This window comes from Ictidomys tridecemlineatus, chromosome 5, assembly GCF_052094955.1.
Source record: "Ictidomys tridecemlineatus isolate mIctTri1 chromosome 5, mIctTri1.hap1, whole genome shotgun sequence".
NCBI lineage: Eukaryota > Metazoa > Chordata > Mammalia > Rodentia > Sciuridae > Ictidomys > Ictidomys tridecemlineatus.
In genome coordinates, this window is record NC_135481.1 from 151,329,656 (window position 1) to 151,345,264 (window position 15,609).

At 47.2% G+C, this 15,609-nt stretch overlaps 1 protein-coding gene across 7 annotated transcripts in view; it reads right to left on the reverse strand.

The window, feature by feature from the left end:
* Positions 1 to 984: 984 nt before the first annotated feature.
* Positions 985 to 15,609, reverse strand: part of Otud7a (OTU deubiquitinase 7A) — a 324,171-nt gene continuing 309,546 nt past the window's right edge. For all 7 annotated transcript variants that reach the window (XM_040276563.2, XM_078051306.1, XM_021722835.3 and 4 more), the window contains 3 exons: positions 13,042 to 13,156; positions 12,788 to 12,872; positions 985 to 10,472 (listed from right to left, as the gene is read on the reverse strand). In XM_040276563.2, coding sequence (XP_040132497.1) covers positions 9,018 to 10,472; positions 12,788 to 12,872; positions 13,042 to 13,156 — 1,655 coding nt within the window. In that variant the 3' untranslated portion in view covers positions 985 to 9,017. The remainder of the gene's footprint in view (positions 10,473 to 12,787; positions 12,873 to 13,041; positions 13,157 to 15,609) is intronic.

Below are 15,609 nucleotides of genomic sequence, written 5' to 3' on the forward strand. Positions count from 1 at the left end.
AAATAGATGATGTTTTATGGGACTTAACATGATCCTAGGAATGTGTAGAGTCATTGCTCCAGTGAATGCCACAGGCCAGCTGAGCATCTTTCTGATCCTTCCTTCAACTGTGCTAATTCACCCTCCCTCTACTTCTTGGAAATGAGATGAAACCATATGTATCAGCTTCCCCAGACTGTGAGCTCCTGCTAGCAGGGGCCTTGCCCCATCTCCAGGTGGCAGAATACCGCAGTGTGTTCTGTAGCTGGGAGCACAGGTTCTCAAGTCAGGCAAACCTGAGCCAGAATTTTTGCTTCATGACTTACCTTGCCAAACTTACTCTTCTCATCTACAAGATGGGAGTTTTATTTTGAACTGACATGGCTGCTGCATGGAGTGAATTCTACCACACGCAGAATGTGCCACACCCCACAGTGGCCATTCAGTGCATGAGGCACTGTCATCATCACATCTGTCCCTGTCCCAGCACTGAACATGGTGCAGGGCACACAGCGGGCCCTTGATCTGTGGTTGTGTTTGGGTCCTATGCTCATCACACCCACCTGACACAGGCCTGTGGCCCTGGAGCCCATCCCCAGCCTTTCCAGGAAGCCTCGTCCTTGGTGCCTCTTCTTCACAGAAAAGTGTGCAGAAATACCAATTCACGATAAATTGCATCTCATCTTCTGTGCTTCTAGCTGTTGTCCTTGTGCTTCTTGCTGCAACGTCTGGTGATTACATGTTAAGGAAAATTCTACTCATTTTTCATTCTGGTGGAAAGTGTCATGTGCATTTTAAGGAGAGAACCATTATTCCTCTTGTATGAGCAAAACTGTGATAATGGAATTTACATCTCATCCGGCTAGAAAAACACTTCTCCCCTCCACTGGTGTTGGGGATGCCTATAGACAGATGCCTCTTCCTCTTTGGTCATAAAGCTTTACTTTGATGGTATTTTACCAAGAACACAGGTGTGAGTGGGCAAATAATTGGACCAACCAATGCTTTACAAACATGTTAATTTTATTGAGTAGGCATCAAAGCTTCTCTCTGTGTCAAGTAATGGAGAAGCCGTGTCACACGGATTACAGAGCTATTTTTACTTGAAATAATCTTTCATAAAAGAAAGAAATTAAATACAGTTCTTCTATAAAAAGTGCAGTAGTCATTACTGGAAGTTTTCCAAAATGAAAGCAAGATTTACTATATATTGCAAAAATTGGTTTAGTGCTTTAATACTTTACAAAGTAACAACCCAACCACCAAAGACAGCTCTTACAATGGGTTTCTTCTCCAAGAATGAACCAGATGGAAAATAATATTTGCATTGAATCGGATTTAACACTCATAGGTAGAAAAGGGTTCTGAACAGCTTGGTCAAAGTAATGTGATTTATGACCCATTTTTTGCCTCAAATATTTTCCTTTATCCACTGTAATCAAATAAATAAGGCAAAGCAACTTATTTCATCCAGGAATCAGTCAATTAAACAACAAAAAAAAAAAAAAAGAAAGAAAGAAAGAAAGAAAAAGAAGAAAAGAAAAGATAAAGGAAAATGAGAACAATATTTCTACTGACATCCTTAGGTCAAATACATGTTTAAAGGAATAAAGAAAATACAGGGTGAGGAGGTCCTTTTAAATTATTATAAATGACTTTGATGAGCCTCAATTATAACGGATGAGACTGAACAGTTCATCAGAAATGATGTTGAGTGGATTTCAGGCTCTGCAGATGAGGCAGTGGTTGGTCACCAAGGAGATTTGTCCCTGCTTGGACTCAGGTGAGCCAATGCCCTGCTCCTAAGTGTTCCTTTATTTGATGACTGAGAGCCCAGCATTTCTCACCTGGGTGTGTGGGAGGGGCAAGCTCCTACTGAATGGAGACTGGCTCTGGAGAGGGCGTTTGCTTCTGTGTGGACCAGGGCCTAAGACATGGCTGATATCCAACACGTGCACTTGGTGATTTTACTTATTTTGAACTTAAGTGAGTAGACACAAGCTGCTCCACTCCCACTTGCCAACTCATAATACTAAAATAGGTGCTTCAAATCAGGAAGGATATATGCAAAGAGCCGGACGGCCCACAGGGCTTGGGAGACCTCTGTGGGTACCTGCTACAGAGACAGCTCTGTGTGGGCCAAGGACACGGGCCTTTGGAAAGCATACTTCCTTTCTCTGGGTCCTGGCAGGAGCATATCCCAGGCTGTTTGGGCAGTAACAAAAGGGACGTGGTTTATTTGGCAATTTAAATGCAGGGACACACACATGTGCCCACTCCCTGCTGGACAGCTGCACAGAGGGTGTTACAAAGAGAACCAATCCCCTGAGAGACCCCAAAAGATGGCATCCAGAGAAATGAAAGCAAAAACCATGGAAGAGGAGTAAAGAGGATGAAGCCTTTTAACCAGGACACAGCAGGACAAAGGTTCTATAAGCAGCTGGTAACAGTATTTTGCCAAAAACTCTTAGAGGAAAACATATTTGGCCAAAGGATCTGGAAGTAAACACCAATCACTATTAGGTAGTTGTGAAAATCATCTGGCAGAGGGAGGCAGCTCAGAGGGGGATCATCCCTCCTCTGCTGTGGGTGAAGTCGCTTGAGGACCACCGCTCTGGGGCCTGGGCCCAAGGAGGTGTATGTTGTTTGGCTCTGTGGTGGGAAGGCTCTGACACTCCACTGCACACCAGCAGTGACTGAGTCTTGGGGAACTTGGCTCTCTCAGCTCTCTGCTGTTTCCACATTTGTCAACATAGCTACCCACCCCTGTGCCAGTTATTCTGTGTGACAAGTTCCTTTTCCTTTGTTGCCCTGCTTTTTGGTGACTGAAGAATGGGTTTTCTAGTTGTCAGGATCCCTTTGCTTGGCTGGACTATCCATTGCCACTGTTTATGGGTTAGAAAGAATTAAGAGATACCTAAGGATTGCTTATAAAGGCTTCTGTAGAATGGTCCAGGTCTACAATGACATCAAGGAAGGACATGATGGGTGCCCCTCACAGTGCATCTGATTATAAGAACTAACCAGGAGGAAACAGTTCCAAAGTTCCTGACCCACAGAGCAGATGTTCAGAGTCAGAGACAGGCTACTGCTGCCACCAGGTGGATAAGCTCACTACCATATCTAGCCTTCTTGTACTTGTATGCAGGAGAAGGAACCAAGCCATTTAATCAGCTAACAGTCTCCGTAAGTAGGGACAGCAGAAGAATTTGGACTTCTTTTTCTTTCTTTTTTTTTTTTTTTTTGGTGGTGCTGGGGATTGAAACCAGGGCCTTATGCATGTGAGGCAAGCACTCTATCGACTGAGCTATATCCCCAGGTCCAAGAATTTGGATTTGATGATGGCCAAAATTGACATTTATTTTTGGCCTCTTAATAGCTATCAAATTACTGATAGCATTTCCTTTCTTCAATGTATATTTATCCAGTGTCTAATAGGTATTAGGCACTGTTATAGGTGCCAGCATACAGCAGTAAGACATACATGAAGTCCTGCCCACATGGAGCTTACATTCTATGGAAGCTTGGTGGATGTAATAAATGGATCAATGAATAATTCACACATGCAGTGCTCAGACAAGTGCACAAGAGGAAGATGCATGGGGAAGTGGGTACAGTGGGTGGGATGTGTTATGTTTTTAAATCAAGAAAGCAAGGAAAACCTTGTTGAGGGGTGCATTGGCGCAAAGACTGACAGGTAGTGAGGTGTGAGTAATGGGCTCTCTTCAAAGAGACTGTCCCAGGTAGAAGAGATAGCACATGTGAAGGCCCTGAGGCAGGAAGGTGACTGTTGATTAAAGATGGCCTCAGTCTCTGGGCAAAGACATACACGGGTGGGAGTAGTCTTTGTAAGGTCTTGGTTTTTGTTCTGTGATGGGAAGCTAGTTCTTCATTTAATGTAGTCCTTCAGTATTTGGAGATACATTCTGAAATAGCTACTTGTCCTTATTACATTAACAGATTGCTTTGGTCTTGGGCAGATTCTGCCTATATTTACCCTTCAAACCAACTGGTACTCCTCATCTGGTGTCAAATTAATAGTTGGTATGTGTATATATGTATCTCTTTGAGATGCTCTTCGGGAGGAATAAAAAAGAAGCAATATGCATCATTTGGTATATACATAGTTAGGGTTGGCAGGACCCAGTTTATTTACTTATTTATTTTTTGCAAGTCTAAAATTCTAAAAATGCAAATTTCAAAAAATTATTTTGGAAAATAAATAGAAAGTCACATTTCTAGTGTATCTGTAGATAATGGCTTCTGTGCTGTTCCTGTGAGTATGTTTTCGGCTCAGCCTGAAATTCTCTGCACTGATTAGATGCATGCCTGGCTGCTCCTGGGGTGGGGGGGTGTCCCCGTAGGGCATCTTCTCTCTTCTCTGTTGGGGTTGGAGTAGGACGGAAGAATGAGACTTGGGAAAGTTACCTGCATACCTGCTAATAGACCATCTTGCACACTGCTTATAGCTGTCATGAAAATCTCATAAAACAGTAACCCCTGGGCCTCTGGGGTGCATATGGGGGCCCTCAGCATCGCAAGTATGGGGCAGAGTCTGGGTGTGTGTTGGTCTCTCTAGGATGAACTACCCTGGCCCCACCTCCCTGATAACTAGGTGATACTACACAACCACCTTCTGGGCCAACAGGATCAGTGCTGCAGAATGGACAAGGGCAGTGGGGTGGATTGGATTTAAGCAAGAATGAAGTTGAGGTCCCTGCCCTGAAGAGCCACACCAGAATGGCCATTATATTAGAAAAGAGAGGTCAGAGTCAGGAGTAACAGGGAAGTGGGAAGAAGTCTCCAGAGAGCCAACACTTTAAAGCTTTTTGGAAGGGGCTGCCTGCTCTCTGGAGCCAGGAGCACCGGCCACCTTTGGGCCCTTTGTACATGCCTATCTTGAAGTGACAGAAGAATCAGACTCTCAGTCAGAGCAGGTGCTACCTCTGTAGCCCAATGGGGCCAAGGCCACAGCTTGACTGTGGCTCAGCCACAGAAACATATCGAATTTTTATTTATTAGAAGTACTGGAAGAAATGAACAGAATGCTGGAAGAACTTAATTTGTGAAGTCCCCACTAGGTGGGGAGTCTCAAACATCCAGTTGATGCCTTCAACATGTCTCAGTAAACAAAAAAGACTCATTAAATGGAACTTACACACACTGGTTTGGAAGTCTTTTTTCTTTCTTTCTTTGCAAAAATTTCCCATCATTCATAGGTACAGCCCTTTTTTAAAGAAAACAAACTAATATGACATATATTTGCTAGATGAAGTTTGTATTTGGATAATAAGCAGGGGGCAGTGAGGCACCCACCATCCCTCCCCTCCCCCTGCAAGACATGGGTGGGTGGCACATGGAGGATTTTGACATCCTGAGGTGTGCACCTGGGGATGCGGAGAGTCTTTTTATCTCATGCCACCTAATTTCTGATAGTAAACCAGTAGAATTAATAAATTATTTTGGAAAACATTAAATTTGTAAAGTAAGGGATTCAAATGACACTGTGTAGTAATAGCTAAGAAAAGGTCCAGAGTAACTTAGTGAATATAAAATATTCAGGAAAGGTGCAGTACGAAAAACCTATGAACAGGAAAAGGAAAATAAAGCTCTCAATTAAAAAAGAAAGGACATTTATGCATTTCTGCTTTCAGAGGGTATTTGCACAAACAGCAAAAAGCACTTAAATCCCAAGAGCCCAGAGTGGTGTCCCTTCCCACAGCAAGTTACCCTTTTAAGGGACAACCCTGTGACAATAATGGTGCAAAATATTGCTCTGTGGCATGTTCTGAAAATAATATAAAAATAATCTCTATAGTACAGTTTAAACTTGACTTGTAAAATTTCAATGTAACATTCCACGAAATCCACAAGCAGAATACACTGAAAAACACCTTCCCTTAAGAATATTTTTTTTAAAAACTGTTTACCCGGGTAAAGCATGTACAGGAAATGTGAAGTAAATTTCTGAAATAACCTCCACAGGAGCTTAGAAGTATCTGGGATCCTTCTGGAAACATGCTTTTTGTTGCTCAGAGATATCCATCCATCCTTCATAGAAAGGGAAGTTTGGCCAGATCAGATGGGTAAGCAGCTCATGGTCAGAGTCTGCCATGGCACAGGTGGCACTTGCCTTCTTCCCTTTTCCTAAACTACAAAGGGCCCACAAACCATAGAAGAATATTAGAGAATTTCATGTACCACATATAATTAACACAGCTTTTAATAGTTCCTGCCCCAAGCCAGAACTAAGAGGGCCTTTGGCCAGAGACCAAGTCTAAAGAGCTCTTGTGAACAACCTGGAGCATGATGTGGGTGTTCAGGTCTAGAACATTTCATATCACAATCTACTCTTTCACTTTTTAATTTTTAAACTCTGTTTAAAGGATGGTTCTCTCAAAAAAGAAAATGGTATTCTTAAATTGTGTGGACTGAGTTGTAAGGTGGCAGCATGGAGCAGGCACCAATAGGTGCCTAGGCTTATCTAGCTCACTCTGTGACCAAGCAGAGGGACTAGAGGCCTTTCACATGGCCAGAGAAGCCAAAGTTACAGTCAGAGGCTATATCCCAGGCTCTCATTTATGGCACATCTGTCATCAGATGGAGGTGGAGTGGAGATAACTTGGCAATGCAAGCACACAGAACACGTCCTCATTTTTTTTTGATAATACATATATACTACTCTGCCTGTTTAGAAGGTTTTCCTTTATTACAATGAACTGCTTTTAGTTTCAGTTTGTCTTTTTGTTTGAAATATGGATGAGAGCATGAAAAAGATGAGATTTGCATAGCCAGTTTTGGAAATTTCTAGTTGGCTGTCTTAACATTAAAAAATTGAAAAAAATCTGAGTATTTATATTCCTTAATTTTTTGTGCATGAGTTTGGTTGCTGAATGCACATTTAAGCATTTTTAAGGTTGGCTCTCTTAACCTTCTAAGGATAAGGAGCATAAGCAGGTGCTATCTACACTGGGAGCAATACTTTCTGTGACCCACAGCTTTGGAAGGTGAAGTAGCTGTTCAGAGTGATGTGATGAAAGGAACCAGTCCAAAAAAGCTGCCACAGACCCTCTCAATGAGAGATTTTTTTTAAAACTACTTTTTTTTTCTCTGAGTAATAAAAGAAACCCAGTACTATTAGGGAGGTGGATGCTAGTAATTATCTCACATTGAAAGTATTTTCATCAGCATGAAAAGTAAAACTTTGAAAAAAGTCTTAAAGATTCTATTTAATAAATAATCTGATCTAAGGAACCACTTCTGCAAAACTTCAATAAATTACTGAAAACTCTACGGGCTGTGGGATAATTAAAAACAAAAAATAATTACTCACAGGAGATATACTCAGTTATTTTATTATAATTTTTCAAACAAGTAAAAAAATTCCCTCCCCATCTTTTTTAAATTTTTATTTACTTATTTAGTTTTTTTTGCTTTTGCTGCTCTTTATGTCACAGGGAAAAAGCATCCTTTCAGGAGAAGAAGCTGGCCCCAATGAAGAGATGACCCCCCACCCCCACCCCATTGCTCCTGAATTTTCTGAGGATAAGCTGACTGGAAGCCAGGTGCTTTCTCCTTTCTTTCTTTAGGATTATCAGAGACTATTCTAAAGCTCTCACAGGTTTGGAAGTATTAGTTTGTTAGTGAGGATTTTGCCCATCTTATCCTTATTTCCTGGAAACAAGCTCTTTTCTTAGTGAGGCAGGTTTAGCTCCTCAGTGTCCTTGGCCAAGAATGGTAGTCTCCAGAGGTAATCTTGGAAGGAAAAGGCTGCATATTGCTGCTCAAAACAGGGTAGCTAAGGACACATTTTTTTTTTTTTTTAAATTTCCTCAAGAAATGTAGGAGGCACCAAAAAAGACGGCTCGGATATCGGGCTGTTCCCTCAATGTGTTATGAAGCCAGAGGCAGGACCATTCCTGCCTTGTGGATGGGCCCCAATCACAGTGAGCCCCATTACCTGGCTGAACCCAGACAGATGCAAGTGAGGTGTGGGGTGGATTTGCTTCCTTACCAGGAGCGGGCATCCTTCAGCCCCTTCTCTTTGGAAAGAGGGCCAGGCCGGGTTTCAAAGCAGCCTAGTAGGGGCTTACACAGTTCTTTGTCTCTCTTCTGGGTCACAGAAGTGCTATCACCTTATAAGAGGCCCTCCAGCGACAGTCCACTGTGGAAGTGTCTTCAAAGGAGAAATGTGAGCAGGCTGTCATGTTTGCTCTTATTTAGGCCAATCCAACTTGTGAGTTCAGAACCTTGTTTTATGGACCCATGGTGTCTTTGGAAAAACTCCTGGCACCTGAGCTGCCCGGCACCGGGATAGATTAACTACACCTCACCACGCCCTGCGAGGTAGGTTTTCTGGTGCCCACTCTACAGTCCCCCGCGGCTTGGATGGCAGTGTGAATGTTGCTTGAGACGAGGGTTGTGGGAGTAGGTTTTGCTTATGAAATGGAGCCGTGTATTCCTAAAGGGCCATAGTGACCACTACAGCGTCAGCGGGCGGCAAGGTCCCTGCTTTCTCCAAGAACCTAGGTGGGATGGAAAGCAGGTGGGAGCCGCAGAGGAGCCTCCACCCCAGTCCGGGACTGCGCATTTGCTCCTAAACCCTGGGTGCTACCAACCGCACGCAAGTGACCGCTACCTGGAAGAGGTCAGTCGCTAGGTTAGGAAAAAGATGAAATGAGAGGGGAAAAAAAGCATGTAAAACACTCCCTTCTAAAAACAAAGGGCTGCGAATTTCTTTATTTCTCTTATAGAGGAACAAAAATACTCTTGCAATGGCTATTGAGTTTCCACAGGTACGAGGCAGATGCTAGGCTAGCACACCCACTTCCAACAGTATGACTTGTTTCCTATCCGTCTACTACCTGAGTGGCGTCAGTGTAGGTTCAGGCACCATTAGGAACGTTTGACCAAACACGTACACGGCACTGACAGAGGAGGCGCCGGCCTTTCGGTTGACCAGAGCATGTAAAAAAGACACCGACAGAATGGAAAAGAAATCCTTTTGGGGGAAACCTCGCCGCCCGCACACCACGCGCTCAGGGCCGTGGCCCGCGTGCCTCGCGCCGCCGCCGCAGCTCCTCGCGGTAGCAGTACGAGCAGTAGTGCTCCGTCTCTGCGCGCCCATAGAACGCACAGTTCTCGCGCTGGCAACGCCGCTGCGCCGGCCCAGGGCCGCTGCGACCGCACTCACCGTTCGAGCTCGAGCGTGCGGCTGGCGGGTCGGCGTCTGCGAACTCTAGGCCTTCGCGTGTAGCGCCAAAGCCATTTGTATAGGTCTGCGATTTGTGCTCGGCTGCTGCCGTGGCTCCTGTGACGCCGGGGAGGGTGGTGGGCACAGCGCGCGCAAGCGACTCAACCGTATTGACCGTACGCAGGGCAGCGGCCCGCGCAGGGCTGTAGCTCTGTGAAGACAGCGAGCGGTTCTGCTGCGGGTACGTGGCACATGGCCGTAATGCGCCCACGGTCGGTGCACAGGCCTCGTCCCGGGCACCCGCTGCCTGCACGTGGATAACGCTCTGGCGCGCTGGCGCCGGCGGGCTTCGGCCAGGGGTCTGTCCGCTGGCGCCTGCACGCCGGGTGCCGCCGCTGCTAGGAGAGGCGGTGCCGCCCGCTGCCACCCTTGCGGCCCGCGAGCCCCCAGCGGACCCTGGACTCGGGCGCTCTTTGAGCTTAAGCACCAGCTGCGTGGGCTGCCCGGCCGGCGGGCCCGGAGAGGCACGCTCAGTTCCAGGAGTGCCCTCGGCCTCTGGCCTGCGCTGTGGCCGTTTGGTCGTGGAGGTGGCAGCGGCGGCGGCGGCGGCTGCATTGGCCGCGGCGTCGCGGCGCCGCTGCTCCTGCTCCGCACTGAAACGCTCCTGCGCGCTGGTCAAGTAGTAGCCAATCATTTCCTCGTGGAACTGGTGCCGGTGGCTGGTGAGCAACAGACCGGCAAAGATAAACTTGCGCTCGCCTTGCATGGCAGCGCGCAGAATGTTGAGGCTCAGCTTCACGTCAGTGCTATACTTCCAGGCGTCACCCCTTGTCCCGCCTCCCTTCTCGGCCGGGGATGAGCCTGCCGCTTTGTCCGTGGGCGACGGCGTGGTCTTCTCTGACGGCGATGTGCTTGCTGATGCACCGGATTCCTCTTTGCTGCCTTTGCGAGACTTGGTCTTCTTTTCCTTGGTGCGCTCGGCTGTGTCTCCGTTCTTGCCATTTGCGGAGTTGGCACGGCCCATCTTACCGTGTACCAGGCCTCCCAGGCCACCCATGTTTTTCTTTAGCTTGATGCCCAGGGTCTTGCTGAAGCTGCCTAACTTGTTGGCCACCGAGTCCGCTCGGGTCTTGTCCTTCTCTTTGCGCTGTTTCTCCTTGTCTTTGTCTTTGCCATTCTTGCCATTATTGCTGTTGGAATTGCTGCACACGGAGTCACGATCTGAGTCAAGGGAATCGGCCAGGGACTGCACATCCTCCCCAGCTGATGCCGTTGGGGACTCTGGTTGCGCCAGGGGAGCCTAGGGGCAGAGAAGAAAAGTGGGGAAGGAAGGTGGTTGGAGAAGAGCTGTCCTCACTGCAGTCCACGAGGACAGACCCTGCCCATGTGTTGCTTGCCCATGTGTTGCTTTCCCATGTGTTGCTGAAGCTGGGAATCTGGCACTTAGGTCCAGTCCAGACTACCCCTCCAGTGCTACAAAAGTGGGATGGGATGTGCTTAAGGGAAAGAAGCCCAGAGGAGTGGGCCTTGGTTTTCTGCAATGATGAAAAGATAGGTGTTTTCAGAAGGCTGTGGTAGGGGTCTTTTATCTAAGGATGCCATCTGGCCAGTGAGGCTGGACTGCCCTCATTTTCTCTCTGAATTCAGAGACCTAAGAGTTTAGAATCCTGAGTCAGATGGGAGTGGGGGAATGCAGGCAGGGTACATATAACCTACCTGGCTTAGAGCTTTAGAGTCATAGTTAGGGTTAACAAGCCCAGACTTTGGCTTTCTATCCCTGGCCAGACTATCTTGCTCTAAGAACCTGTCTTTGCATCTTGGAAAAAACACTCCTTTGATTTGGTGATGACAAATCACTTTGGGGGTTCCTTTCCCAGTTTGGAAATGTGGAATGCTAATTTGAGAAGTATTCTGAAATAGGTCTGGGCTCAGTAGAAAAGATGTTCCCAGTTCCCAGAAAAGGTCTTCTATGGGGGTGTGAAGTTGGGTGGGGGAACACTAGGGAAAGAGCATCTTTGTGAACACCTTGGATGACAACCACTGTGGAAACATGGTTAAGACCAATCTCTGGGGCAGGTGAGGAACCTGAGAAGGAGCTGAGAGGACGGTGGAGGAGAAGTAGCTCCTATTGCTGATTTGCAGAGGGACATCCCCAGGTGAGGAGAGAGAATGCTGACCCAATGTCACTGGAATGGCAAGGCCCCTCATGCCAGCATCTGGGTGTGGCAGAACTGGTATATACCTCAATAGGCTTCCTGGCCTCCAAAGGAGCCCAAGAGAAGGCTCATTGCTCCCCATTTAGTTTTTTTCTTTCCCCCTAAGTAGGTTGAAGAGAGGGGTCACTGTCCTTTGGTCAGGTCTCCCAAAAGCAAGGGCTGGAAGAACTGGCTTCACCACTTCCCATGTCTCAAGCCAGTTTTCCATAGACACTAAAGTGTGGAAGTTCAGGGCCTAGAACCAGGAAAGGGAGAGATGCTTGGTCCCAGGACTGCCTGTGGGAAATACAAGAAGGAATTTAGGCTGTCATGTCCTGGGGCTGACAGGGCCATTATTAGAATTTTTCTACTGAGAACTCTGTGTTTGATATGGTGGCCACCAAATCCTAGCCAAGGGCCCTTCTCATTGCAGGGCAGAGATATGCCTGGACAGAGTCCTGATTCTGGATCTAGGATTGCTGCCATCATACCAGAACGTGAGTGCTGAAGAATATCTGCAGCAACACTGGCATCCTCCAGGCAGTTCAGAGGCAGGACTCAGACTGCTACCAACTGGCTGTCACTTGTGCCATTAATAAAATGGAATATCAGTAGCTGCCTGGGGATCCCTATGAAGTAAGGAACTGTGAGAGCACTGAGCAGTGCCCAGCACCCCAAGAACTGACTCTTCCAGTCTACTTGCTTTCCTCATCCCACTCCTTTAACATTACTGATAAGCTCCACTTGATGCCTAAGTAAATTGATATCTAGAGAGGACCAATGATTTGCAAGGTATTTTTTTTTAATCCCTTCCCCTGGGAGTTCTCTACTAAGATTAAAAAAAAGAAGAAGAAATTAGTCAGATACTTAACATGAATCTCAGCATCTGCAAGCAGGGGCGGCAAACCCCAGGGCTGGCAGCTTTGAGGGTGATGTGCTGCCTCCAGAGAGAAGGAAGAGGAGGGGCCACTGAGGACTTGCACCCTCGGTTCCCTGGCTCTTCCAAGGACCCACACACAGTTTATAATTAATTCCACTCCCCTGCAGCACATTGTGTTCTGATCTCAACAGAGATAGTTTTGTTGTGACTTGCCTAGAGTTTGTTTTCTGAGGCATGCTTATACCTCTCCCATAGAAAATAAGGGGACAAAAATCCCCTAATCGGAACGCATGTTTGCATGCACACATACACCCACCTACACACATATACCTATACCCCTGATCCAACAGGAGTTGTCTGGAGCTAGAGCCAGGGTGGCTTTGGCTGGGACAGAGGGAGCTGGGGGCAGGGCTAGTGGGGCTTGGTATGGGCAGCTGGATGGCACATGGGTGAGCTTTTGGTAGCATTTGGAAGGATGCCCATTGGCCAGGATGGCACAAAGCGGCCACCACCTCTTTACCAGGAGTACATGAGGCTCACCCGGGTCTCTGAAGGGATCCGGATCCATGTCACATTCATATAGCTGTGGAGAAGGTTCAGCTTGGCTTCTAGCGACAGGATGAGGCTGACAAGACAAGAACACTGAGTGAACACAGCTGGTCCAGTCTTGCACCCCACCCTTCTGCCCCCAAGCTAGGAGGCACAGGGGCGGTCCAGCCCTGCCCTGGGAAAACCTCCTTAGTACAGCCCTCCCTTTGGGGTGCCAGGGGAGTCAGGTCAGGGGACAGTCTTACTGGGCTAGCCGGGCGTTATCATTGTCGTCTTTCCCCCACTCCCAGTCCTTCCCTGGGTCCACCGCGAAGTGCAGGGGTAGGAGCTTGTGCTCAGAATCTGTCAGGGGGATCACAGCTGGAACAGAAGAGAGAGACCAGGTGCCAGGCAGCCCACTGGTGGGTCAGGAGCCTGGAAGCCTCCAGCAACATCCAGGGAGGGCAAAAAGGGAATTCCAGTGCCAGGTGTCCTTGTTGTAAATGAACCCAATGGAGACACACACAGACCATCATGCCAGTAGGATAGTTAAGACTATAGGTTTCAAAACTGATAGTGTTGGGGCTGGGGTTGCGTGGCTCAGCAGTAGAGTGCTCACCTAGCACGGACGAGGCCCTGGGTTCAATCCTCAGCACCACAAATAAATAAATAAATGGCATTGTATCTAACTACAACCAAAAAATAAATATATTTAAAAAAACTGAACTCTGGGTCTCCTTGGGCTTGTCAAATGGCATGTCCTCCATTAAGCATCAGGGTGGGAAAAAAATTGATTTCTGCTTGTTATTTCTGAGGAAGGACCAGGCAGGTGAGGTATACTGTGTAAGGACACTTTGCAGATGGCCTGCTCCTCACCTCCGTCTCATACTAGAGATGGAGAGTGCAAATTAGAAGAGAGTGGACACTGCTGACCTCTGCTCATTTGCGATTTCATGCAATAGGACTGTATCAGTACCTGAGTCTCAGGGATCCACTGGGACCTGCTCATAGGGAACTCACCCATGCAGGACACAGATAAGCAGGTTAACGAACACCTCACTTCAAAATGTCAGGTGGTGATGAGTCTGGGAAAGAAGCCTAACCAACAGGCAGAAGGCAGTGATGGTGAAGCCTTTGCGGGGCATAGTGAGGGAACCTTTGAGGAAGTCACATGTATTGGGGGACTGCAGTAAGGAGTAACTGGTTTGTCATTTCTCAGAGGGGTTGATTCTTCACACACCATCTTGAATAAAGAGCTCCAAATGTGGAAAATCAGGAGGGCGAGGAGAGGGGTGATGTCTATAATTATATTTGGGATTTGCTAGGAGATCCTGAGCTGCTGTTCTATCCAGTGAAATCCTAATGATACAGCCAATTACACAAGAGTATTGTCATAGATGAGAAGCAGGAAGGAGTGGGGAGACAGCTTTCCCAATTCTGTATTCCAACTGAGTGACAGCATCCTTCTGTGGAGGATTCACTTAGTTTTCCTGTAGGCCCCATTCCTGGGAGTCGTAGCAGAGAAATTCACCCCAGGGCCTCTGGACATCTGCTTTGTTTTTTTGCCAGAGTCCATGATTCATGCTAAGGGTGCCATGGCAAGAGCAAAAAGGCAAATAAATACATAAAATCTAAGACTGAACTATGAATAGTAGCTTTTCTGTTTAGAAATTGGAAATTTGACAATGCTGCCCTCTAGTGTTGCTAAAGAGAAAATGTGAGCACAAATATTCTCTTCCCTCCTTTCTCATCCCCACCCTAAATAAGGGGAAAGCATTGACCAAGAACCCGCTCAGGGGTTTTCATTTAATTTGGCAGTAAAATGTCTGGTTTGGGAGATCGGGGTGGCTCAGCCTGCCTCTGTTGCAGGCTGCTGTGTTCTATCTTGACGTGGCTGCCCTTCCCAGGGCTGAGCTTCTGGGTGGACACACCCAGGGAGGACTAAAGAGCTGGCTCAGAAACAGGCCTCCTTTGGGTGATACCCAGAAGCCTGTCCCATGGTTCCATGAGTCATCACACAAACAGAGAGGGCTTGGCCTGTTTTTCCCACCCATAGGGCTGGGGGTGGGTGGCAGAGGCTCTGTCTATCAACACTGTTTTTAGAATGGCTAGAGCAGCATGGCTTTCTGGAGTTCCAGGTCCTCAGGCATAGATGGCCAGTTTGGGAAGAGTATTCAAGAACTACATTTTAAATAAACATCCCCTGTTCGTGAAATCAGACAATTTGGGAAAATATTGTTTCAGACAATAATGTGTTCAAAGCAGTTCCTATGGTTACAACTTGGGCATTTCAGGTCTGGCTGTTCTCCCCTTTCCTGAGGGTAGAGTTGCCATTGGAAATACCCATCCAGCCACAACTACATTCCTCAGTCCCCAGGCCCCCAGCATTTGGGAGGAAACAGGTGCCTTGCTGTACCCATGGGCTATGAGAAAAACAACATGGGAAGTGCTGGGGGATGTGACTAGGAGTGTGTGTGTGTGTGTGTGTGTGTGTGTGCGCGCGCGCGCCAGGGGGCTCTCCTCCTCTTCCCTTCTCTATCCATGCTTCCTGCAGGAGATGGTGGTACTACATGATGGCAGCCATGAACTCCCGACTCCTCACTTAGGGAAGAACTGCCTGCCAATCAGAGCACAGTTTAGATTTTATTTGCACGAGACCCCTACTTCCATTATGTTATACCACTATGATTTTGGCTTTCTCACCACTCTCCAAGATAAACCACTTAAACTAGGACAGCTCCATACCCCTGTGGCCCTTACCTCCCTATTATGGGGGAATTCCTATCCTCAAAGTTGGGCTGGAACCAACTCCCTGGCCTGCCCACTACTGAGCA